This window comes from Leptosomus discolor, chromosome 27 (genome assembly GCF_034619465.1).
Source record: "Leptosomus discolor isolate bLepDis1 chromosome 27, bLepDis1.hap2, whole genome shotgun sequence".
NCBI classification, from domain to species: Eukaryota; Metazoa; Chordata; class Aves; order Leptosomiformes; family Leptosomidae; genus Leptosomus; species Leptosomus discolor.
In genome coordinates this window covers 349,319-373,629 of record NC_141417.1, presented here as the reverse complement: position 1 = coordinate 373,629, position 24,311 = coordinate 349,319, and the positions used below count along the sequence as shown (strand labels likewise).

Below are 24,311 nucleotides of genomic sequence, written 5' to 3'. Positions count from 1 at the left end.
CCCGGCACCTGTGGAGGGAGATGGCCTGGGCTGAGGCTGGTGTCCCAGGCACGGTGCTGGCTCCGGGGCGTGCGGCCAGCCGACCTTCGGGGCAGGAAGGAAAGGAGGGAACGGGCAGGTGTTCTTCCGCTGCAGCGGGACAGGACAGAGTATCAGGGCCGAGATCTTCCCGGGAGGAAGGCTCCACCCTGGGGCCTCAGCTACCAGCGAAGGGAGGGCAGCAAAGCCAGCACAGAGCACAAAGTGTTTCACCAACAATAAGCCACGACTTTTATTAATGGATAGAAATAGTACAAATTTTAAATTTAGTTGCATTTTACTCTTCTCTGAAACACCAAAAAAGGCTCCTCCTCCCGCTGGCGGCTACATCGTCAACTCCTGCAGAGAGAAAGGCGCGTTAGGAGCCGGCCTCACCGGCGGCAGGGAATCCTGCAGCCCGGCCTGCGGCACACAGAGGACCCAGGACCGCAGTGGGAGGCAGGTCCCCCCGCTGATGGCCCCTGCCTGTGGCAGCGGGTGCTGCTCTGCCCCCCAGGGACGTCCCCCCGCAAGGCGCTCTCCCTCCTCGGCCAGGCGCACACTCACCATTATGGCATTTACAATATCGTTACTGTTGTTCTTCAGGGCACGGACTGCCTTTGCTCGGGACACGTTCGCCTGGGACATCACCAGCTCGATGTCTTTCACCTCGACGCCGGTTTCGTCAACCTAAAGGAGACAGAGCCCGGGATTCATGCCAGCCCCATGCAGAGTTTGCTCTGAGCCTGGCAGAGGAAAATGGGATTGTCTGGCTGGGGGCAAATCCCACTTGGGCCGCGCAGATGGAAGCTGGGAGGCAAGACCGGGCACTGCCCGGCACTGGGGACAGTCCCCCGGCAGCACCCAGGACCAGACCCGGACGAAGGAAAGGAAACCGCGGCCTCAACACAAACTCCGGATGTTTTGCGGCCGGCTCAGGCCCGCAGCGACAGGCTGGGGAAGGCGCACCTCTTCTTCCTCGCTCTCCTCCTGCACGGTGGGGGTCTGTGTGTTTTCCTGGATGTTTGAAACAGCTTCTCCTTGCACTTTGAACTTTTCGGCAGCTGCCAGCTGGGCCTGCTGGGACAGGTCTTCGATCTGGAGGAGGGAAGAAGCGCAAGTGAGGCCGGCCCTGCACAAAGCGGGAGTCGGCACACAGGCCGAGAGCCGCGGCGGTGCTCCCCGCGCTGCACCGTCCAACGGCTCTGCCGCACAACCCAGCCGGGAAGACGGCCCTTGGTGTGGACCCTGCACCCTGGGGGGGGCACACAGCAGCTGGGCCCCACGGGCGGCTGCCAGACACCGCACAGCTCACCTTCGCTTCGCCAAACACTATGTAGGTGTCTGACGCCGGGCTCTTGTACACGTCTGGCTTTGTGATGACAAAGAGGATGTTCTTGGATTTCCGGATGGTGACTCTGGTTACTCCCGTCACCTGGCGAAGGCCTAGTTTAGACATCGCCTGAAAAACATGAGAGGAGGGTGAGCGAGGGCAGGAAGAGCTACTGAGACAGCGTGGCCCCCCCAAAAGGTGCGTCCACTCCTCTGCTCTCCAGAGACCCGGCTCCAAGACCAGTGCCCCGACGCAAATGAAAATGGGCGCTTTGCTGCAGAGGAGCGTTCCCGGGCTTTCAGCCTGGTGGGGAACTCTCTGGTGCCAGGGCTGGCACGACCCACAGCACGACCCCGAGCCCCTCCAGACACAAGGGCTCTGCCCGTGCACGGGGCATCCCCTGTCTGAGGGCCTGACGGGCAGAAAGTCACATGAACCTCTCGCAGCCCCTGAACACCCGGCTGCCGCCGTGCAGGGGCGGGACGTGAGGGGGGGTAGCCCTGAACAGGGCTCACGGGGCGCAGACGCCGGCATGCGGGGATACCGCGCCAGGCCCTGGGCAGAGCTCAGCCGTCCGCGGGCAGCAGCCCGTTTGCTGCACCGCCCCACCTCACCTTCCGTGCTTTCTTTTCGCTCCGGCTCTGTTTTGCTTTGCTAACGGGTTCTTCATCTATTTCAGCTGCTGCTGCAAGCTGCAAGGAGAGGAAACAAGAGGGACCCATGAGGATCCTGAGGTGGCGGCTGACAGCAGCAGCGGGGATCCTGCTCTGCCGCTGCTGGGCGCGGGGACGTGGCTGTCACGTGCCGCCTGCCCTACCTGTGCCTGCTGCGTTGTGGCCTGCGTGGAGTCTTGCTCTTCGAGCTCTGGTACGGATTCATCACTATCAGACTCTGTTCCAGACCCTACAGAAACAAACCCAGGTCACTCTTCCCAGCCCAGGCAGGTCCAGGGGCCACGGCAAGATCAAGGAACCACCCTGCTTCGGTGCGGCCTCTGCTGCTGGGGATTCCGAGCACTGACGCAGTTTCCGGTCCGCACAGGTAAGCGGCAGCCGAGGGAAGGAGCTCTCCCTGCAACCCCAAAGGCCACCCGCAGCGGGTGGCACAAGAGCCTGTTCTGAGCACCTTCCCCATGGTGCAAGCCGGGTGCCTGAGCACCGCGGGTGCCTGGCTCCAGAACGCCGAGTCCCCAGTCCGAATCACCGTGCCGGCCGGTGTGGCAGCCCGGCTCGAGAAGGAGTGCAGGGGCACTCCCTGGGCGGTGAGTCGGCAGCAGCTGGCGCCAACAGGGGCTCCCTCGGTTCCCCTCCAACCTGTTCAGGCGCAGTGGCACTGGGGTGGCAGGAGCTCAGACACACGGCACGGAAACAAGACCCAATTCACCGAGTCGTCTCCGTGCCAGGTCCTGAAAGCTGCCAGAGCTGGGAGGCTCGGTGGGCTGACAGCTCCTACGCCACTGCCGCGGTGCCGCCCCCAGCTTGGGAACGACGGCACAGCCGCGTCCAACCACGCGGGAGTGAACAGAGCAGCGCCGGGCGCCTCCAGCCTCAGAGGAGGCCGGAGGGTGTCCAGGACGCCCCCTCATGCAGCCATTACCTGATTCAGTCCCGTTTCCTCCCCGGAAAGTGCCTCTTGCCCCCGGCCAAGCTGACCACACAGGAGCCCTCAGCAAAGCTCCCTGCAGGCTGTCGGGGCGTGCCCAGGGGAACCCACCAGCTCAGGCAGGTGAAGGTGCTGCCCCGCAGTGTGGGACGGGCCTGTTCTGGCACCAGCACTGCCTGCAGCTCCCCTTGGCTGGTGGATGGACACAGGGAAAACCACGGTGGACGCCAGACACACACAACGGGGTACAGGCACGTGGCAGCTCCTCCCGGAGCCTCAGTGTGAAGCCAGCTCAGTCCACAGTCGCAGCGCCCGCGCCACAAGCCACACTGTGCTCCGTGCCCGAGACCACGCGTTAGTGACACCGACCCGCCGGCACTGGACCATGCCGAGCCCTGACCTGCCCGGTCCCGTGGCCGCAGGGTGTCTCCCCTCCCTGTTCCCCGGCTCACCGGCTGCTTGGGCAGGCTCAGCTCGGTCTGGCATGGTTCAGGCCTGCCTCCGCCGCGGCACTTCCACCAACTACGAGTCTAGACCCACACCGAGCGACGTCGGGGCGCCCGGGCCCCGCCTACGGGTTAGTATCCAGTGGGCAGCCAGTGACACTCCATGCACACGGCAAACCGAGGCGGCAAATACCCTTGTCATTCTTCAGGCCAGGCGGCTTAGCCGGAGGAGCAGGGGCCTCAGCGGGGGCCACGGCTGCTTGGGGAGAGAGGTCCACCAGGATGGGCTGCACCGGCGGCTCGGTGGTGGGCAGCTCTGGGGGGATCAGAGGCGGCAGGTCGTCGTCGTCGACGGCAGCGCTGGCGGGGGCCGGGGCCTTCGAGGGGGGTTTGGACGGGGGTGGGCGGGGGGCCAGTTTGGTGACCTTACTGGGAGGGGTCTGCTTCTTTGCGGGGGCAGCGCTTGGTGCAGAAGAGGAAGGCGGAGGGGTGTTACCCGCCGGGGCAGAGCCAACTTCTGGTTTCTGGGGAGCAGGGGTGGCACGATCGGCTGATGGCTTCGGGGGCGCACCAGGAACCCCCGGGGCTGGGGCAGCCGTGCCCGTAGCAGGAGCCAGCACAGCAGGTGCTGAAGCAGGGGCTGCCGGGGAGGCGGCTGGAGCTGCAGGAGCTGGTGTGGCTGCAACCGGGCTCTTGGGAGGTGCTTTGGCTGCAGGTGGGGTGGCTGGAGCTGGCGGCACTGGAGTGGCAGGGGCAGAGGGAGCAGACGGGGCAGTGACAGGGCTGCTCTTCGGAGATTTTTTGGCTGCACGAGGGGCAGCTGGAGCTGGTGGAGCTGCAGGAGCTGGTGCGGCAGGGGCCGAGGGAGCAGCAACAGGGCTCTTGGGAGCCGCTTTGGCTGCGGGAGGGGCAGCCGGAACTGGTGGAGCTGCCATCGCCAGGGCAGGGGCAGAGGGGGCAGCAACCGGGCTCAGGGGAGCCGCTTTGGCCACAGGAGGGGTGGCTGGAGCTGCCATCGCCAGTGGGACAGGTGGGGAGCTGGCAGAAGGGGCAGTGACGGGGCTCATGGGAGGTGATTTGGCTGCAGGAGGGGCAGCCAGAGCTGCTGGAGCTGCAGGAGCTGGCACGGCAGGGGCAGGAGGAGCGGACAGAGCAGCAACTGGGCTCACGGGAGCTGCTTTGGCCACGGGAGGGGTGGCTGGAGCTGCCATCGCCGGTGGGACAGGCGGGGAGCTGGCAGAAGGGGCAGTGACGGGGCTCATGGGAGGTGATTTGGCTGCAGGAGGGGCAGCCAGAGCTGCTGGAGCTGCAGCTGGCACGGCAGGGGCAGGAGGAGTGGATGGAGCAGCAACTGGGCTCATGGGAGCTGCTTTGGCCACAGGAGGGGTGGCTGGAGCTGCCATCGCCGGTGGGACAGGCGGGGAGCTGGCAGAAGGGGCAGTGACGGGGCTCATGGGAGGTGATTTGGCTGCAGGAGGGGCAGCCAGAGCTGCTGGAGCTGCAGCTGGCACGGCAGGGGCAGGAGGAGTGGATGGAGCAGCAACTGGGCTCATGGGAGCTGCTTTGGCCACAGGAGGGGTGGCTGGAGCTGCCATCGCTGGTGGGACAGGCGGAGAGCTGGCAGAAGGGGCAGTGATGGGGCTCATGGGAGGTGATTTGGCTGCAGGAGGGGCAGCCAGAGCTGGTGGAGCTGCAGGAGCTGGCATGGCAGGGGCAGGAGGAGCGGACGGAGCAGCAACTGGGCTCACGGGAGTCACTTTGGCCACAGGAGGGGTGGCCGGAGCTGCCATTGCTGGCGTGACAGGTGAGGAGCTGGCAGGGGCCAAGGGGGCAGCAGGCACAGGAGCTGCCGGTGGGGAGATGGGGCTCGCCAGAGCCGCTTTGGCCAAAGCAGCCGTGGCTGCTGCCATCGGTGGCCCTGGGGGAGACGTGGCAGCTCCCAGAGAGGGCGCGGACAAGGCAGGAGCGATGGGAGCTGCTGCAGCAACAGGCACTGCCCGAGGGTCTGGGCTCCCAGGAGGTGTCCCGGCCATGGAGGGAGGGACCGGGTCTCCCGCAGCTGGAGCCGCAGGGGCAACAAGGGCAGCAGCCGGGGCCACCAGGGCAGGGCCCGTGGGACAGGTCTTGGCCACAGAAGGAGCAACTGGAATCAGTGGAGAGAGTGGAGCACCAGGGGCTGGGCCCTGTGGGGCGGCAGCAGGACTCCCAGGAGACATCCCAGGTGGCACCAGAGGGGCAGAGGGTGACAATGGGGCCATGGGGGCAGCCAGGAAGACAGGCGGAGAGATGGCACCGGCCAGGGCCGGGCACTGGGGAGGAGTGAGGGAGGGCAGGGGAGAGTTGGGGGCCAGGGCTCGGGGAGAGGCCGACGCAGAAGCCAGCGGGGCAGGGACAGGGCTGCCAGGAGACACCGGTACCGCTGGGCCCATGACAGGGCAGAGAGGGGCTCCCGCGGGAAGAGGGGGAGAGCCAGGGCTCTGGGGACAAGCTCTCACAGGAGAGGCGAGAGCTGCGGGGGAAGAACCAGGGCTCGTGGGGGGGGCAAGGGGGGCCACTGTCACTGTGGCGGGAGCAGCAGCCGGAGCAGGAGACATTGGGGCCAGGAGTCCTGGAGACACTGGGCTAACTGGGGCAGGCCCTGGAGATCCTGGGGCTGCAAAACCCAGCGGGGACGGCGGAGCTGGAGGAGGGGAGGTGGTAACTGGGACCTGCAGAGCTGGGGCAGGGAGCTGGGGGGGAACAGAAAACATGGGGATCGCCGCAGCTGGGACCACAGCAGGGGAAAGGGGCGCCGGGGGGCCGGCAGAGGCAGGCAGAGCCGCGGCAGGGCTGGGCGGCTCCGCTGGGAGAGCCTGGCCAGCGGGGCCCGGCGATGGAGTCAGAGGTGGGGAATGAGCAGCATGAAGAACAGCTAAAGGAGAGAAACAGAGTGAACCCGTGAGAGACGGGAAAGAGGGAGGGGAGGCCAGGAGAAGGCAGCCTGCCCAGCACAGCCGGCCCCGTCCTGGCCCTGGCCTTCCCCCAGCCTTTGTGCCTCGCTTCTAGAGCAGCAGGCGAAGGGCTGCCCAACCTGCTGGGCCCAGCGCAGATCGGGGCGTTCAGCCGCTTCTAGAAACCAGCACCGACTTCACAGAGAGCCCTGTGCCAGCCTGTGAGCCACCAACGGGCACAAGCAGCAGCAGAAGAAACCTGATGCTGGGACCAGTACGGCTGCCCCAGGCTTCCCCAGTTGGAGCAGCTGTGGCCAAGACCCTGGCAGGGCAGGAGGTGGCACCTGGGACGCCACAAAGCCCCGGCCGGGCACGGCAGGAACCTGACAGGGCCGGCATAGGGGCCAGGCCTTGCTGCCAGCTCTGCCCTTGGCTCTTCCCTAATAGAAGGGGTTGCCACAACCTTCGTGGAGGCCCGGCCTGACCCCTGGTGCTGCTCCCGGGCCTGGGAAATCACATCCCAGGCTGGTGGGAGCAGGGAGGTGACAAGGACCCACCCGAGGATAGCAAGGAAAAGTCAAACTTAACACACTGGCATGCGTAACTGTTCCAGGAGTGCTCTGGCAGCGGGCTGTGGCAGAGGGCAGCCCCCTCCCTCCCTCCGGCCCTGGCGTGACACAAGCAGACCCTCACAGCAGACAGGCACCTGTCAGGGACGAGGCTGCTGCGGCACGGTGGGTGGTGCAGCTCACCCACGCCGAGGGGACGGGATCCCCAGCCCCTGCGCTCCCTGTGCGAGCTGTTAGGGTTAATGGAACTGCAATCACCCAGAACAGCAAACTGGTTAACGCGGCACACGAGGTGTTAACCCGGAGTACCTGGTCCCGGAGCAGTGACAGGGGCTGCGGGAGGAAGGGCAGCTGGAGCTGAACGGGTGAGAACAAGAGTTTATTAAGGCCCGCTCCGAGCAAACCGGCGGATCAAAGGGAACCACTCGGGGAGGAGGCCGAGAGCCGCGAGGGCAGCGCTGGTCCGACCAGCGTAACCGGCCCCGCTGCCGGTCGGGAGAGCAGAACCGGCCCAGCCACACATCCGCCCTGTGGTAGCTCCGGCCTCACGCTCCGGTGGCACGTCCTGACACATCTGCCAGCCGGGCCGGCTGCCGAGAAGCCACCGACCGCTGTGGAGCCCAGACCAGAGTCCAGTTCGCAGCAACCCTGTCACATCACAGGAGCAGCAGGTCTCCTCCCGCTCCCGTGCAGGGCACTGGCTGTCACCACTGCAGCCACCCCCAGCTCCACAGGGTCACCCACTGACCCAGGACAGGGCAGGCCCTGCCTGCGCCTCCGCTGCCCCTGCCCAACCTCTCCCACCCTGCAATTAGGGCTCATCAGGTCGAGGCCTCGCCTCGCTGCCACCCAGAGCGGTAACACGTGTGTGGAACCCGCAGAGTGACCTCCCTTCCCTGCCCCGGGAGCAGTGGCCCAGAAGATGCTTCTAACGCCCCATTGCCCCAACGCGCCCTGAAACGTGGGGCGGTGCGAGGCGACGGGAACCCGCCTGGAGCCGGGCAGCCGTTCAACGAGCACCAGACACCGGTGCCTCGTGCCAGCAGGTGTCAGGACGTCTCCTGCACCGGGGAACCTACTGGTGCCTCAGAAAGGAGCAACGACCCCTGCCAAGAGCTGAGCTGGTCCCGAGCCCTTCCGAGAATGGGCTGCACAGACCACAGCCTTCCCTGGAAAGCTCGTTTATCCCTGCCAGCTCCCCTTGTTCCTCCCTCCATCTCCACCGACACCTCACCAGCACCATTAAAGAACGTTCCTGCGATAAGCACGGTATTTCCAACCCACCACTGCTCCACTGGCAGCCCCACCACTCCATGGACCCTCCCACAAACCAGCGCCAGGCACAGGATTCCCAAAAAGTTCGTCTCATTTCTGAGGGACGCTCAAACCTGCTGGGCCACAGAGCCCCCCACGGGCTGGCTGCCCACGCCTGAAAGCTGAAGCCTGGCACTGCTGGGCTAGAGACCACTGCCCATCTCAGGATCTTCCCACGGACCAGCCGACCCCCAAAGAACCAGACAAACGCAGAAAGAGCTGCCTGATGACTCCCTCCCCCGGGGCGACGGTTAACCCTGCGCCAGCACCCCCAGCTCAGCAGAGGGGATACACACGACAGCCCTCGCACACACCCTTCGCCTCCACCCTCCACCCCCAGACGGCTCCCGCAAGCCCCTGCAGCTGCTCCAGCCTTTGCAGCTGCCCGGGTCGCTGCCCCGGGAGCCCCCCGCGCTCCCCCAGGGCCAGGGCAGCCGGAATAGTATTTGCTGCCCACGGTCAGCTCCCACTGCCCCACGCGTGCTCCACGGCGCCGTTGAGAGACTCGAGAGCAGCAGAGCTTGGGGAGGAGAACAGGGGCGAGTTGTTGCCCAGAGAAAAGTCCGGAAAAGGGGGGGGGACACGATGCCGGGCAGTGGCCCCACGGCAGGAATCCCAGCTATGCCTGGAGGGAGACCAACAGTCCAGCAGCTCCCCGGGACCCGATGCCACAGCTGTCACACCGACGGCCGTCACTCAGCCCTACCAGACGTGGGGGGCCACGTCCTCCCCACGGAAGCTCTCTGCCAGCACCTCCCGACGTCGGGAAGCCCCGACTTCCCTCATGGTCCCCAAATCCACACGCCCTTTAGACAGACACCCGCCATTCACCGTCGTGCCCCCCAGGCTGGGTGATGACACCCGGCTACGCACTCCTGCAGCACGTTCCTGTGCCTGGGGCAGAGCGTTCGCCCGCCGGACCGCAGCACCCGGGACACCTTCACGGGCGGCAGGCAGCCCACGGGGCCGCGGGTCCCAGCGCAGGCTGGGGACCGGCCCCTGCCCCACGGCGGGCTGGGGAGCCCACCCTCGCCTGCCTGGGTGTTTCTGAGGTGCCCTCACTCCAGCGCCAGCCCCCCCCGGGTGGCATGAGGTTGGGGCAGCGACGCTGCCCGGCCCCGCGGTGATTTTCCGATACGAAGCCAACGCACCGTCTGCCCAAACCCAACCGGTTCCAGCGCGCCCAGGGGTCATTAGCGCCCATACGCGTCTCCGACTGTCCCTGTCACCGCACGGCCGCACCCGGCCAGGCCATGGCCGTTCCCCTCCGCTCCCGCTGCTCCAACATCCAATCTGTTCCGTGACGGGACAAACAAGGGACAGACTGCGGGGGACCTGACCCCCTCCCCAGGATTTTGGGACATGAGGGACCTCAAATGACGTCACTTCAGTCCCGTTTCCTGTAGAAACAACCCCTACGGCTTCGGGTGGGAAATGGCCGCACGGCCCCGCGGACGGGCCCCCCGCCAGCGCCCCGGAGCCGCGACCCGCCCCCGGCCTCACCTGTCTCAGCCTGCGGCTGCGGCAGCTCCTGCTCCGTGGCCGGGACGGTTTCTGTAGCTTCGCCAGGCATTTCTGGGGAGAGCGAGAACCCAACAGGCCCGGGCTCGCCGGGGCTCCGGACGGCCCGAGGGCGGCCACCAGTAACTCGCCCTTCCCAAAGCCACCCGCGAGTCCGTTGTCCAGAGACACCGAACGCTTCCCGGTACCGACGGTCCGCGAAGACAGCTCAGCCCAGTCGGTACCGGACACCCCGGGCCCAACGAGCCCCAAGCCCCAATCCCGGCCGCGTCCGGGGCTCCCAACGGGGCTCCCCCCGCCGGGCTGCAGAGCTGGCCTCCCCCGGCGGCCCGGACCGGCGCTTCGGCCGCCTCTCCCGCCGCGGAGCGGGCGGCCCCTTCCCGGTACGCGGGGCTGTCCCCGCTGGCCCTCCCCGGCGCGACCACGACCTCAGCGGCAGCCTCGGCCGGGCTGCCGCCGCCCCCCGCCCTCCCTCCCGGCCCGGCCGCGGCCCGCGAGCAGCAGGCGGCCCCCGCAGCGGACCCGGGCCCGCGCGGCGGCGGATGGCGGCGGATGGCGACGGCGGGACTCACTGTGCGGGGAGCAGGGCCCAAGATGGCGGCGGAAAGAGACCGATCGGCTGCAGGCGCGACTTCCGGGAAGACGAGCACTTCCGGGGCAAGGGGCAGCACCCCGAGGCGCGGCCCGCCCCAGCGGCCGCGCTCCGCCGTTCCGGGCCCTGTCCGGTCCGGGCGGGACAGAGGGGCCGAGGCGGGGCCGGGACCCCAAGGTGCGGGGCAGGGGCCTCCGTGGAAACGGAGCTCGGACCCCGCGGCTGGGACGCCATGAACGTGGGGCCTGGCCCCAGCGGTGCGGCAGGGACCCCCCGGGCAGGGGTACGGGCGGGGGGTCGGGGCTGGGGTACGGGGGGCAGCGACCCTGTGGCTGCAGGGCAGGGCCCCCGGCTCCTCGCGCGGGGACGGACGCAGGTTCGGCCCGGGCCCGGGCTCCCTCCCGCCTCAGCACATCCCGGGGCACAGGCACACGGTGACCGAGACGTTTAATTCTGTAGAAAAGTACAAAAGTTGGGAAGGGTCCGCGCGGGGCTTGTGGGAGGGCAGGGAGCCGGGGCGGTTCGGCCGCCGGCTGTCGGGCTCCCTGCTCCGAGGCACCCGGACCCCCACTGCCAGCAGAGGTGGTAATGGTGGAGGCAGCGATGGCAGTCAGTCCCTCGGCAGCCCTGCGGCCCCCAGCAGCGAGGCCTCAGAAGTCTCCTTGGAGGTCTGCAAAGAGGAGAAATGGGAAGTTTTACAGAAAAAGAGCAGTTTCTCAGAGCCACGGGGTCGCCCCTCCGGGGTCCCCCAGCCGGCTGCATCGCTGCCCGGCACTCACCGCTTTGCCGGAGCAGCTCTCCCCTCCGGGCGCGCTCCATCTCCTCCACGAACTGCTCAAAGACCCGCACGTAGGGCGCCAGGCTCGTCTTCTTGTAGTCTGGAGGATTTGGGGAGCTGAGCAGGAGCGGGAGCAGGCGGTGGGGAGCCCCCCGTGCCTGGCCCCGGCCCCGCTCACCCCGCGCACGGCGCTTTGGCTCCGTCTCCCCGCCATCATCCTGCTCCCCGTCATCGCTGGCCGCGTCCAGCTCCTGGCACAGGGAGCTGCGGGAGATGGCGGGATGTGGTGGGGGGCTGCCAGCACAGCTGGGACTCCCCGTGCCACCAGCCCCACTCACATACCTGATGGTGGGGACAGCGAACGGATCGAACTGGTCCAGCCTCTGCAGATCCAGCGGCACCGAAACGCGACCTGCGAGAGAGCGGAGTCACCGCCGGGGGGGCCCGGCCGCGGTGGTCCCCATGGGGTGCCAGCCCCGCAGGCTGTCAGACCCACCTGTTTTGGGGTGGACGCTGAAGGGGCTCTTCAGGAGGTGCCCCAGGCCTTTGCTGACGTTGATGTCGAGGCGGGGGAAGCAGTACTGCAGCATGATCTCCCAGTCCGCGTAGCACGACGTGTTCCCATTCCTGCCGGTCCCCGCCACCCGCTGCAGGGACAGGGGCTCAGGGGGCAGCGGGGCAGGTGGTGGCCCCCGGCCTCCCGCCCGGGGCAGCTCCACAGCCACTCACCCGCGTCCGCTCCATCCTGCCCTTCAGCAGCTCCCAGCGCTGCACCGAGTCCCGCTTCCTGGGGAACTCGCCCTGCAGCGGCTCGCGGTGCTGTGGCCAGGGGTCAAGGCTGACCACAGACACTGCCGACCCCGCTCCCCCCGAGCAGACCCTCCCTCCAGACCCGGCACAGTGCCAAGCGGTGCAGCAGGGCTGCTCCGGCAAGGATATCCTCCGGGACGAGGGCCAGCACCTTCTCCCAGCTCTCCGGGCTGCCCAGGATGTCCTGGCCCACCAGCGCGTACGCCTCAAAGTACTTCTCCACCACGCCGACCGAGCGCCTGCGGAGGAGCGGGGAGAGGCTCAGCGCCCTGCGGCTGGCGTCTGCGGGGCTGGGCAGGGGGGTCCCCACTGACCTGATGAAGGGGTGGATGGGATCGGAGAGGTTCACCTTCTTCACGGTCTCTGCCCCACCCTGGGGGGACAGCAGCGGTCAGCCTCAGGGGGGGCGGGCAGGGGGTGCCCAGCCCCCTGTGCACCCACCTTCACCAGGGTCAGGTACTCCACGGCGGCTGCCCGCAGCACCGGGGACCACTTCCGCACCGCGTCGTCGCACACCCAGCAGTGGACGCCCCTGCGGCCCGAGTACACCCACAGGCGATGCTTCATGCCCAGGTCCTCTGCGGGGGAACAGCCGGGCTGTGGGAGCGTGTCAGGACGGGCTGCGGCGTCCGCCCGAGCCTGGCAGCGCTGCGAACCCGCTGGGCATCATCCTCCGCGTCCCCCCGGCCCCATGAGAGCGCTGCCCGGGCCCCTCACTTTGGGGTCTGGGCGCTGCTGTGGGGCAGAGCGAGGTCTGGATGTGTCCCTGGTGCACGAGGACAGGGGCCACGTGGGTCCCCGAGACCCTCACCCACGAGCGCACGGTCAATGACGCGGACAGCGATGGTCATCAGGGTCCAGCACTTGGAGCAGATCTCGGCTGAGCTGGAGGCAGAGCATGGCGAGTCAGGCTGCTGCCCCACGCCCCCGCGCCCCCCTCCCGGCCCCCTAATCCGGCTCGTGCCGTGAACGCCCCCGGGAACCTGCAGCACGTCCGGACATCGTCGTAGTCCGTCATGTCGATGTCGAAGACCAGCTCCTTCTCCTGTGGCTGGAAGGCCCCCAGGTGCACCGTGTTGTGCTGGTTGGGCTGCGGGACGGGACGGGCTCAGCCGGGGACCCCGCAAGCCGGGGTTCCGCGTCCCCCCCCGGGGGGGCGCCGGGGTGGGAGCAGGACTCACCCGGTGGGAGTAGACGGCCCCGATGTCGATCTTGTAGGGGTTGGTCCTCTGCAGCTCCCGCTCCAGCTCCTGGGGGCTGCCGAAGGACTGGAACCGCAGGTACACGTCGTCCCGCAGCGTGAAGGAGAACTCCCGCAGCTGGAAGTAGTTCTTCACCACTGCGGGGGGGGGGGAGTGTCGGGTCGGGGGTGTCGGACGGGCCCGGGGGCTGCCCGAACCCTGCCCCGAGGGCCCGGCCCCCTCCCGCCCCTCCCTCCTGAGCCCCCCCAACCCCACCACAGCCGCCCCCAGCCCCCCCCTGCCCGGCTCCCCCCGGGGCATCCACCCGCCGCCGCCAGCCCCAGCGGTCCCGGTACCGCAGCCCCCCGCGGTGCCCCGCGCCCCGCTCACCGCCGCCGTAGCCGAGCCAGCGGCCGTAGGCGCCGTGCGGGAAGAGCCGCCGGTAAAAGACCGGGAGCAGCTCGGGCAGCGCTGCCGGCTCGAACGGCGCCATGGCGGGAGGGAGACGGCGGGAAGCGGCGGGGATGGGCGCCCGGGGGCCGCCGGGAGCTGTAGTCCGGCCGCGGGGATGGGGGGAGCGGGGACGGTTCGGGACACGCGTCGGGCGGGGGCGCAAAGCACCGGCGGGGTCCCGGCGTGCCCGGGTCTGGGGATCCGAGGGGTGCCCGGAGTCCAGGGGGTGCCTGGACTGCCCGGGTTCCGGGGGGGGTCCCGGGGCGGCAGAGCAGGGATGCGGGAAGCCCCGGGCGCTGCCCCGCTCCGGGTTAACGATTCCCCGACGGCCGCTCGACTGCGACCGGACCCGACCCGGCCGCTGCCGGAGCGGAGCCCCGGGACCGATGCAGAGCCCGGGGCAGAGCCCGCAGCCCCGGGGCCGCCCGCTCGCCGGGCTCGAGGCGGCAGCATTGCGACGACGCCGAGATCGGGACAGGGCGGCCCCGGGGGGGCGGGCGGCGGGGGCGGTGCCGGGGGAGGGACGGGGCCGGGAGCGCCGGGCGGCCCCGCGCTATCTCTGCCGTTATCACCGGGGCCTCTCCCGAGCCCGAGCTGTTGATCCTTGGCACCGGCGCCGCGGGCCGGGCCAAGGTTCCTCTCCCCGTCGCCGTCCCGCCGCTGGCCGCGTCGCCGGTGCCCGAGGATGTGGCTGTACCTGGCGGCGGTGCTGGCGGGGCTGTACCTGCTGCGGCGCTGGCACCGGGAGCGGCAGACGGTGCCGAGGCTCCGGGAGAAGTACGTGCTGGTCACGGGCTGCGACAGCGGCTTCGGGAACCTGCTGGCGCGGCAGCTGGACGCGCGGGGGCTGCGGGTGCTGGCCGCCTGCCTGACGGACACCGGGGCCGCGCAGCTGCGGGCAGCCGCCTCGCCGCGGCTGCAGACCGTCCTCCTGGACGTCACCTCCAGCCAGAGCATCGCCGCCGCCGCCGCCTGGGTCCGGGAGCGTGTGGGCGACCAAGGTAGGATGGGGCGGCCACCCCCGTCATCCTCACCCCCCGTCATCATCACCCCTGCCAGCCCTCCTGCCGCCCCTCCAACCTGTGCCGGCACAGCCAGGGCTGGCGTGGGGCCGTGGGCAGGGGAGCAGCCCCGGCTCACTCCATCCCCTCTCCCCAGGGCTCTGGGGGCTGGTGAACAACGCAGGAATTGCCATCCCCACGGCCCCGAATGAGTGGCTGACCAAGGACGACTTTGTCAAGGTGCTGGACGTCAACCTGATCGGCCTCATCGAGGTGACACTGAGCCTCCTGCCCCTGGTGCGGCAGGCGCGGGGCCGGGTGGTCAACGTGGCCAGCGTGATGGGCCGTGTCTCCTTTTTTGGCGGGGGGTACTGTATCTCCAAGTTTGGCGTGGAGGCCTTCTCCGACAGTCTCCGGTAAGTCTGGCACAGCAGACACTGCCCCTGATTTCCCAGTTTGCTTTTGCAGGCTTTGGCTGGCAGAGCCTCCATCTATCAAACCCCTTCCTTGTGCAACCACGAGTGAGCTCAGGTGGAGTTCGTTTTAGCTGCTGCTGAAGTGTGAGGAAGAGCCGCAAGGACACTTAACACGTGGGCTAGACGTCAGGACATCTTGTGCCCCAGCGACGGGACTTGGGCCCCACAGGAGTGATCTCCTTTCCTTGGGGAACCCTCTCCTGCCGCTGTCAGCCTCTGCTCTGCTTTCAGACAAGCTCATGCAGAGGCAGCCTGGGGCAAGGGAAGGCAAAGGAACTGGCAGTCCTTTGACTTCATTCCCCTGCCTGATGAGTTCCCAGCGGCAGGGAGGCGGTGGCCGCACCAGCAGACACCACCTGCCCCGGCACTGAGCCTCCCCCTTTGGACCTTGTCCCCGTACAGGATCCTGCGGGCAACTCCCCATGGTCCTGAGGTTTGCTTTGGCCCCAACTCATCCAGACTCAGCGGATCGTTGCTCACACAGCCTCAGACACGTGCCGGGGCTGGCATGGGGTCTGCTGGGGTGGTCAGGCTCCCCACTGGACCTCTGGCACGAGGCTGCCGTGTATCCCCCCGCAAGAGCCGATGCCCACAGGCAGCCTGCACCGGTGGGTGGCAGATGCACTGGGGTGCTGCTCCCGTGTCCCACGGAGCTCAATCCTTTCCAGGCTTGAGATGCGCAACTTTGGGGTGAAGGTCTGCATGATCGAGCCAGGCTACTTCAAGACAGCGATCACCAACCATGAGAACCTGGAGAAACATTTTCTTTCCACCTGGGAGAAGCTCCCAGAGGAAACGAAAGCGAGTTACGGGGAGAATTACTTTAAGGAGTGTAAGTACTTCCCCTAAAGGTTAAGCAATGCTGTTTCCCTCCTGACACAAGGCACGTTCCTGGGTGCGCGGGATGTCCCACTACCCTGTCATCCCACCAAGCCATTCAGCTGCATTTGGCTTGAGGGTCTCAGCCCAGCATCCTGACCGGCGCTTTCTGCCTCCGCAGTTCTGGTCACGCTCAGGAAGATGCAGAAGAGATGCAACCTCAACCTGGCGCTGGTCACGGACTGCATGGAGCACGCGCTGACCAGCTGCTACCCCCGCACCCGCTACTCAGCGGGCTGGGACGCCAAGCTGCTCTACATCCCCCTCAGCTATCTGCCCTCCGCCCTCACGGACGCCGTGTTCGCCTGGTCCTACCCGCAACCCGCCGGGGCAGCCTGAGGCAGGGATGCCACGTAGGCAGCAGCAGCCACGGCCCGGCAGCGCAGGTTGGGATCCAGCATCGCCCGCAGCCGAGGCCATGCCAACACGTTCCTGCATTTCTAACTCAATGTATGTCTCCCATCCCGCTGGCCTCCGCTAGCAGAGCAGTTTGCTTCTGAATAAAGACAACTCCCCCCTGCCTGGCAGGGCTTGGTTTCAGCCTTGGCTGGGGCTGCGGCACCGAGGCCACGTCCCTGCTCCTCCAGCAGCACCCGCACAGCCGCTGGCTGTGCCGTGCCATGCCGTGGGAGCTGCTGGGGTGTCTGGCCATTCCCCTGAGCACCTGCTCCGTGCAGGGTCCAGCCCCTGCTGCGGTGCGAGAGCTGCACTCGCCTGAGCCAGTGCTCCAGGAGTAACACGTGAATAAAAACCAGAGCCGTACAAGCCTGAGCAGATTTCCCTCTGAGCACAGGGCCATGGTCGAGTCCTCCTCCTCCTTGGTGCCCCTTGGGCATCCCAAGGAGCGCGTGCTTCTGTGCACAGCTGCCTCCTCATGCAGGGCCCGTCCCGGGGTGAGGGGACGAAGCTGCTGCCCCCACTGGACCAAATCCAGGCAAGGGCAGCGCAGTCGGCAAGAGGGTTCAGCCAAAACCAGCTACGTGAGGCAGCTGGCTCCACCCTGCCAGCACAAACAGCCGTTAAAGGCCAAAGCAGAGCTCCAGGCACACAGATATGTGTGAGGCAAAGCCGTGAATTCCAACGGAGAGATGCAACAATTTCTGCAGGTGCTGCCGCAATCCTGCCTGTCCTCCAGCACACCCCAGAGCAGCCCCGGCACTGGCGCTGCCTGATGCACGGGCTGGGGCTGGTCCTCCACACCGGCCACTGTATATGTGGCATGAATGGGGATGGCGCAGGAGGCTGTCACTGAGACGGTGCCCGAGGATGTGGCTGTGCCTGGCGGTGGTGCTGCCGCTGCCACCTGGGTCCGGGAGCGTGTGGGCAACCAAGGTAGGATGCGGCAGCCGCCCCTGTCCTCATCACCCCCATCATGGTCACCCTCGTCATCATCACCCCCATCATCCTCACCTCCATCATCATCACCCCCGTCATTACCCCTACCAGGCCTCCTGCCACCTCGCCGACCTGTGCTGGCACAGCCAAGGCAGCGCGGAGCTGTGGGCAGGGGAGCAGCCCCAGCTCACTCCATCCACTCTCTCCAGGGCTCTGGGGGCTGGTGAACAATGCGGGAATTGCCCTCCCCACGGCCCCGAATGAGTGGCTGACCAAGGACGACTTTGTCAAGGTGCTGGACGTCAACATGGTCGGCCTCATCAAGGTGACACTGAGCCTCCTGCCCCTGGTGCGGTGGTCGTGAGGCCGGGTGGTCCACGTGGCCAGCGTGATGGGCCGTGTCTCCTTTTTCGGCAGGGGATACTGTGTCTCCGAGTTTGGCGTGGAGGCCTTCTCCGATAGTCTCAGGTATGGTGGTGGTGGCCACTGGTGGACCCCGGCGCTCCCCTGTGCCAGGGCTTGTCGAGTAGGCAGGCACATGTGGGTGGGTGCAGGCGTGCCGGGCGGCTCTACCCAACTTTGCCCATACAGGGTTTTATGTCTCTCCCAGTTACATTCTTCCTCACAGAGCAGAGCAGCAGTGAGCCAGGGTAGGGGCTTGTGAAATAACGACACTGTTGCCCACAGGTTGGGAAACTGGGGCACTGAGCAGCAGTTGTGCAAACAGAGGAAGGGCGTCCTCCTGCACCGCCTGAGCAGCTCCCGCCTGTCCCGTGTCACCGGCGTCATGGCGCACGCGTTGCTCGCCCACTTCCCCCGCAGCCGCCGTGCGGGACGCCCGGCTCAGCTGTTGCCCGGCCTGGCTCACCAACACCGCCACGGGCCTCTTCCTGCCCATCTCGGCTCGGGGGACACCTGCGCACCCCTGACGATGGCTGCTGGACGGGGGTGCGGACACGGCGCCCACGGGCACCTGCTCCCCTCGGGCCCCTGTTAACGCGCCCCATAAAGCTGGTGCAAAGCGAGGGGCTGCCCGTGGTGAACCCCAGCCACCGGGGTGTCCGAGATCCACCTGGCCACAGCGCAGGGCTACCTGCCCTGCCAGGGTGGCCCTGACACCGGTGGGGTCCGTGCCAGCCCCCAGAGTCCCTGCCAGCCTGTGGCAAGACCCCGGCTGCCACCTGTGCCCAGAGCAGCCAAGCTGCGGTGCAGGATCGTCTCTGCCCCCGCAGCCCTTTGAGGGGCCGGTGGTTGTACCGGGGGATCCAGCTCATCCTCGCAGTCAGAGCAGGGGCCGATCCGCACCGGTTGGCATGGCCAATCGTGGCTGTGGGGCTGTCGCACGTGCCGGCGGGGCTCTGGCTCCCCGTTGTTGCCTCGTGCTGGAGGGATGCTGCTGCCCCAGGACCTGCTTAGAGGTGTTTTTCCCTTCACGCCTGCTGCTTTCTGCAGCACCAGCCTTTGGGCACTCCAGGCTCACGGCTCCCTCTCTGAGGAGGGGCGAGAGCAAACGCTCTTTGCAAAGGTCCCCAAAGCGGGTTGTGCTTCACTCCAGCTCTGCCGGCAGCTGCCAGCACCCCTCACTCCTGGCTCTTCCCCATGTTTGTCCACCTCAGGCTGCAGGGACTTTGCTCCTTGGCTCCCCATCTCCTCCCTCGTGGTCGCACAGATAAACCTGACAGCCGGCTGGGTATGGTTCCATCCTCCCTCGCTGCTCGGGGGCCCCTCAGCACCAGCGTAGCCTCCACCCCTGCAGCCTCCTGGCTCCCCCATGGGCCACCTTGGACTCAGCCCTGGCAGCCAGCGCTCCCTCCACGGCACAATGCCAGCAGTCGCACGGGCAATGCCCGCAGTCTCCTCTGGCAGCCAGGTCTGGCACACAGAAAGCCGCAGCTGGTGGGGACGAGCTCTCAGCATGGCCAGGACAGGCTCAGCTCTCGGCTCGGCTGCCAGAGGACGGGCTGGAAAAGGCACCGTCGTTTACCCGCCCGTGATACTGCTGACACAGGGAGCAGCGCATGTGGGCGGCGACTCGTGCATCCTTCATACCTCTAATTAAGGGCTGATTAGCGGTGACTAGCTGGGGGTTAGGTCCCTGAGGTCATGCACTTGCCTGCAGGACAAGAGCAGCACTGGCAGCAGCCCCGCTCCCACCAGCACCGCGCTGCTCCGGCGCATGCAGAGGCCGAGCCCACGCGAGACCAAGACACCCCTGGGGCTGCGCCGGAGCTCAGGGGAACGAGGCGCTGCAGCAGGACGGAGGCAGCACGTGGGGCCCTCGTGCGAGCCTCGCTACAGCTCGCTGAGCTGCCGCCCCAGCCAGGAAAGCTTTCCTAAACGCTTTGCTCGGCTTAACAAACCAGTAAGACGTCCCCAGGAGCCCCCACACAGCACGTTTCAGGCCCCGTGTCCCCGAGGGGCCGGGCTGCAGCATGCCGAGCTGCCGGGAGGCGACGCTGCGGCCTCAGCTGCACCCACCTGCAGAACCCCTGCACCCGCATCCCTCCGGCAGCACCCCGGGACCCGGTGCCTGTCCTTCACCCTGGACCGAAGTGCTAGCAGGTAGAGGAGGAACCGGCCAGCCCAGGGAGGACGATCATCAGCTTCTCTTTGCCTTCCTGCACGCTGCCTGTCCGACCCCTGATCCACCGGGCTCCGAAGGACCCGCTCAGCTCGAAGCAGCCACTTTCTGGAAAGGAAGTGGCCGTCTCCCACTTGTCTTCAGACAAAGAGGAGAACCAGACTCTTAGGGAGGCCGGGGGAGCTCCTAAGCCCACATTTGGGTGCTGAGAGCCTCGGGGCACCCTGAGCATCGTGACAGGGATGGGGAGAATCACAGAATGGTAGGAGATGGAAGGGACCTCTGGAGATCATCTAGTCCAACTCCCCCGCTGAAGCAGGTTAGCCTAGAGCAGGTCACACAGGAACGCATCCAGACAGGTTTTGGATATCTCCAGAGAAGGAGACTCCACAACCTCTCTGAGAAGGGGCTGAGCCGCCTGCCCCGCTCCCTACGGCACATGGCTTGGAAACACAACCAGCTCCTGGACCTCACTGTCCCCACCGGGATCAGCAGCCCCACGCAAGCCCCGATGGCACCCAGCTCATCCTCCACCCGAGAGTTCAGCGTGGAAATTTCCTGACCTGTTGAATAGAAGCAGCATGGCATCCCTGCCTCCTTGGGAGGCAAAGCCCCCCCGGCCCATCAGGCGGCCCTTTGCGACCCCTCACAGCCCCCGTCCCACGGCCAAGCCGAAACACACCCCAAAGCTGCCAAGTTCCTGTTTGCAGCCCAGGGCCTCGGTCCCGCTGGGGCTGGGTACCTGAGCGCGGGGTCACCGGCGCCGAGCTTGTTGTTGTGAGACCCGACTTATCAGTGCCCTCGTGCTTCCCCACTCCGGCCGTGCCTTCCTTCCGAGCCGATTGTTGATCACAAAGTCTTGTCTGCACTCGAAAAGGAGATTTCCTGCAATTGTTTAGCAGGACTTGCAGCTTGATGCAAAATTTTCTGCCTATCAGCCCCCTCCCCAGCGCCGGGGCAAGGCTCAAGCCCCCTCCCTTCCCCTGAAAAAGTGCCAGGCAATCACAGCTTGGTGATTAATTGCTGCCCGGCCAGAGGTGTTTCTGCGGCGATAGCCATCTGCCACCAACTCCTGCGACAGCTCGGAGCGATGGGTAGTGCTGACCTAGCAGAGTTCAGCTTTCAGCCCTTTTCCCCCCAAAGGAAGCCCTGTGCTCACCCTGGCATCGTGTGAGCATCAGGGACAGTCAATGGCACGTTTGCCTTAACCCACCCGAAGCCCCTGGGACTGGGGGAGGACCCGGCTCAGCTGGGTCCATCCCAGAGGGCGCATTTCCACCCCCTGCTCACAGTCGCAGCAGGACCTGGGCAGGATCCAGCCCCCAAGACCAGCAGGGCCACAGCAACCAGGTCCCACAGGAGCGACGACGGTGGGGACCTGCCCAGGGGAGCCCCGCTCCATCCTCAGGCACCCGCAGCTCCCACACCGACAGCTGCCCGGGGCCTCCCTGTGCCCGTTTCCAGCCCCGCAGCAAAATCGAGCGGGAGCTGAGCCCCGGGGCTGGAAATCGAGTCAAATGTCACCCGCACTGGGCTGTCTCAGGATGTCGGACCACGACGGTCATTTCCTGCTGGGAAGCAGCCAGCAAGCCCACCCCGAGCTCCGCGCTGCCGCTGCGCTGCCAGAGGTGTGCGAGCCGCCGAGCCGAGAGGATCGCCACGCTCCCGAGCAGCCCCTCTGCCCAGCCTTCGGCTCTGCCGCCGGTGAGCCATCGCCTCCCCCTCCCCGCCCGCGTCTGTCTGTCCCCTCTCCCACCGGCCTCTCCCAGGACCTGCAGCTTGGCGAGGGCGGGAGGTCGAGGACCCTCAGGGAGAGGGGAGGCTCCAGCCCCGGGGGCTCGCTCTCCTCCGCTCCGTGGTTGTGGGAGCGGGTGGGTGACAGCCACTTGCCGCAGGGCTGATGCTCTTGCGGGGGATGCCTGGCTGTGGTGCTCCTTGGCTTGCCGGGCTCCGATGCCGCGGAAATACCCCCTCGGCACGGCCACACTCCTCCGGCTCTCCCAGGGGAACAACTGGTCTTGCGAGCTCTTCCAGCGGCACGAGGCTGGATGGCGTCTGCGGCGTCTTCGCCGTGCGGATGCAGCTGTGCTGGGATCGGAGCTCTCACACTTGGGGCAATAAAAGGATGCTAAGGTCAACTACATTTCCTTTAGGTTTATAATTTTGTCACCTACTTGGAAGTCCTGACGGCTCCCAGCTGCAGGACGAGGAGAGTGAGGGTGGCCGGCTGGTTTATAAAGCGACTGCAAGCCAAGGGCTCAGGTGGGGGACGGGGCTTTCCCGCTGGCGCAGAGTCAAGCAGACGTGGTCACCGGCACGTTTAACGGCCTGGGTGCCTGCCCGTGCCCTGGGTGCCTCGCAGCCGGTTGCTGCATCCAAGGGCAGAGCTGGGGTCAGGATTCCCACAGGCTCCACAGCAGCAGGACCTGAGCTCCAGAGGTGTCGGGGGACAGCACCAGCCTGGGTGGGGGGGGCTCCCCCCGGACTCCTGGGTCATCAGCTCCGTGTCTGCAGTGACCGGGGCTGCCGAGACTCGGGGCTGGTGGGCACCCTCACCCGTCCTACATCTCTCCCCTCCATCGGCCCCCAGCACTGCCTGGCCCCGGTCCCAGCCGACCAGGCTGTGTGACAGGGGACAGCCACCGCCTGGGAGCACACATCGGGCAGCCAGTGCTTGTGGCTTGCACTTTGCCTGGGGCGCGAGGTTACCGTCTGATGCAGGCACGGCATCTTTTGAGAGCTGCTGTAGGAAGCATAGGAGTAAAAACTGGATTAAAAAAACAACCCAGAAGGGTACTTTCAGAGCCTCCCACGAGGACTGCGCTCTGACGGGAGGGATCGGCTCTTTCTCCATATTTCCAAGCTGTCCGGCTCAGTGCAGCTGCTGAGCCACAACTCAGTGCTTTCCCTTTCCTCGCAGCTACCAGGATGGCCGAGGCAACCACTGCCCCCACTGAGACGCACACCCTCCTGAATGAGTATGGGGACTACCACAACTGGTCTGAGCTGTTCCACCTCCTGAACTACACCTACACCTTCTGCGAGTTCAGCCTGGATGAGAACGTCAAGCGGGTGATCCTCTTCATCCTTTACCTGGTCATCTTTGTGGTGGGCTTGGTGGAGAATCTCCTTGTCATCTGGGTCAACTGGCAGACACGAGGCAACAAGAGCTTGGTCAACCTCTACATCATCAACATGGCCATTGCTGACCTCGGAGTGCTGCTCTCGCTGCCCATCTGGATGCTGGAGGTGATGCTGGATTACACCTGGCTCTGGGGCAGCTTCCTCTGCCGCTTCACGCACTACTTCTACTTCGCCAACATGTACGCCAGCATCTTCTTCCTCACCTGCCTAAGTGTGGATCGCTACGTGTCCCTGACCAGTTCCTCCCTCTTCTGGCGTAAGCACCAGCACCGCGTGCGCCGCATCATCTGCGCCTGCAGCTGGGTCTCAGCAGCAGCGATCCCGTTCCTGGAGGTTGCTCACATGCAGCTGGTCAACACCGGAGAGCCCATCTGCATCTTCATGGCCCCCTTTGAGACCTACGACGAGTGGGCACTGGCAGTCAGCCTGGCCACCACCACCATTGGGTTCCTCATCCCCTTCCCCATCATCACTGTTTTCAACATCCTGACAGCCAGGTTCATCAAGCGCACCAAGCCGGAGAGCAGGAAGCACTGTCTGCTCATCTACGCCTATATCGCCGTGTTCCTCGTCAGCTGGCTGCCCTTCCACATCATGCTCACGCTGCTCACCCTCGACGGCAACCACATCATCCTCCATTGCACCTTCGCCCACTTCCTCTACTTCTTCTACGACATCATAGACTGCTTCACCCTCCTCCACTGCGTGGTTAACCCGATCCTCTACAACTTCCTGAGCAAGAACTTCCGCAGCAAGCTTATCTCCGCCGTGGTTAAGTACATCCCCAAAGACCAAGGCAACCAGAAGGGTGCAGACAGTTCCTCCTCCACCACGCAGCACTCCATAGTCATCACGAAGGACAACAACCCTCCCAATTAAGGGGGATCGGACTCTCCCACCCATCACTGGCAAGTGGTTGCAGGCAGGGGGCAGCTCCCTGCACTCACGGAGGCCAGTGAGATTGTTTTTCCTGGTGATAAGCAGACACTTTGCTGTTCAACGACACTTCTTGCCTGGCCACCTCCTGTGCTCCGAGGCCAGGGCAGGGTGCCAGGCGTGAAGTGAGGTGGTGCGGGGAACTACAGACACCTCGTCCCTGGTGCGCTGCTGTGTCAGATCTATTTAGCTAAAGAACGAATAAGAGAAAGAGATATTTCCTGTTTCCCAAAAAACACTTGCAGCAATAAAGTGCGTTACTCAGAAGTCTGAGCCCAAATCCAGCCCCTGGGACCCGATCCCCATTCTCCCCCCAAGCCGTGAGGCTGGGGCACACGAGCCTGTCCCTTCATAAGTTTTTCTGCAGCCCCTGACTGTCACTTACACACAAGCCCTGGATACACGGCGCTGC

General features: G+C 66.2%; 4 protein-coding genes across 5 annotated transcripts; 2 read left to right on the top strand and 2 right to left on the bottom strand.

Annotated features, from left to right (window-relative positions):
* Positions 1–246: 246 nt before the first annotated feature.
* NACA (nascent polypeptide associated complex subunit alpha) lies at positions 247–10,375 on the bottom strand. Of its 2 annotated transcripts, XM_086478702.1 has the most exons (9): positions 10,306–10,375; positions 9,716–9,787; positions 7,208–7,255; positions 2,169–2,254; positions 1,966–2,043; positions 1,334–1,480; positions 988–1,116; positions 586–708; positions 247–378 (listed from the first exon to the last, which is right to left on the bottom strand). In XM_086478702.1, exons 2-9 carry the CDS (start codon positions 9,783–9,785, stop codon positions 364–366), a joined length of 696 nt encoding a protein of 231 aa, XP_086334828.1. In that variant the 5' UTR covers positions 9,786–9,787; positions 10,306–10,375; the 3' UTR covers positions 247–363. The 2 variants fall into 2 exon arrangements, with proteins under 2 accessions (XP_086334828.1, XP_086334827.1); XM_086478701.1 differs by lacking the exon at positions 7,208–7,255 and having other exon boundaries at positions 10,306–10,339.
* Positions 10,376–10,879: 504 nt separating this feature from the next.
* Positions 10,880–13,587, bottom strand: PRIM1 (DNA primase subunit 1). Its single transcript, XM_086478728.1, has 13 exons — positions 13,485–13,587; positions 13,095–13,252; positions 12,897–13,003; positions 12,725–12,798; positions 12,355–12,491; positions 12,228–12,286; positions 12,043–12,152; positions 11,833–11,924; positions 11,600–11,750; positions 11,446–11,515; positions 11,282–11,367; positions 11,105–11,203; positions 10,880–10,995 (listed from the first exon to the last, which is right to left on the bottom strand). Exons 1-13 carry the CDS (start codon positions 13,585–13,587, stop codon positions 10,976–10,978), a joined length of 1,266 nt encoding a protein of 421 aa, XP_086334854.1. The 3' UTR covers positions 10,880–10,975.
* A 645-nt stretch (positions 13,588–14,232) lies between these two features.
* Positions 14,233–16,294, top strand: LOC104348525 (retinol dehydrogenase 16). The gene is made up of 4 exons (XM_086478713.1): positions 14,233–14,548; positions 14,706–14,964; positions 15,693–15,856; positions 16,025–16,294. The coding sequence occupies exons 1-4, from the start codon at positions 14,233–14,235 to the stop codon at positions 16,240–16,242; spliced, it is 957 nt and encodes a 318-aa protein (XP_086334839.1). The 3' UTR covers positions 16,243–16,294.
* A 6,453-nt stretch (positions 16,295–22,747) lies between these two features.
* ACKR5 (atypical chemokine receptor 5) lies at positions 22,748–23,842 on the top strand. Its single transcript, XM_009946573.2, has one exon. It carries the CDS (start codon positions 22,748–22,750, stop codon positions 23,840–23,842), a length of 1,095 nt encoding a protein of 364 aa, XP_009944875.1.
* The last annotated feature ends 469 nt before the right edge of the window (positions 23,843–24,311 follow it).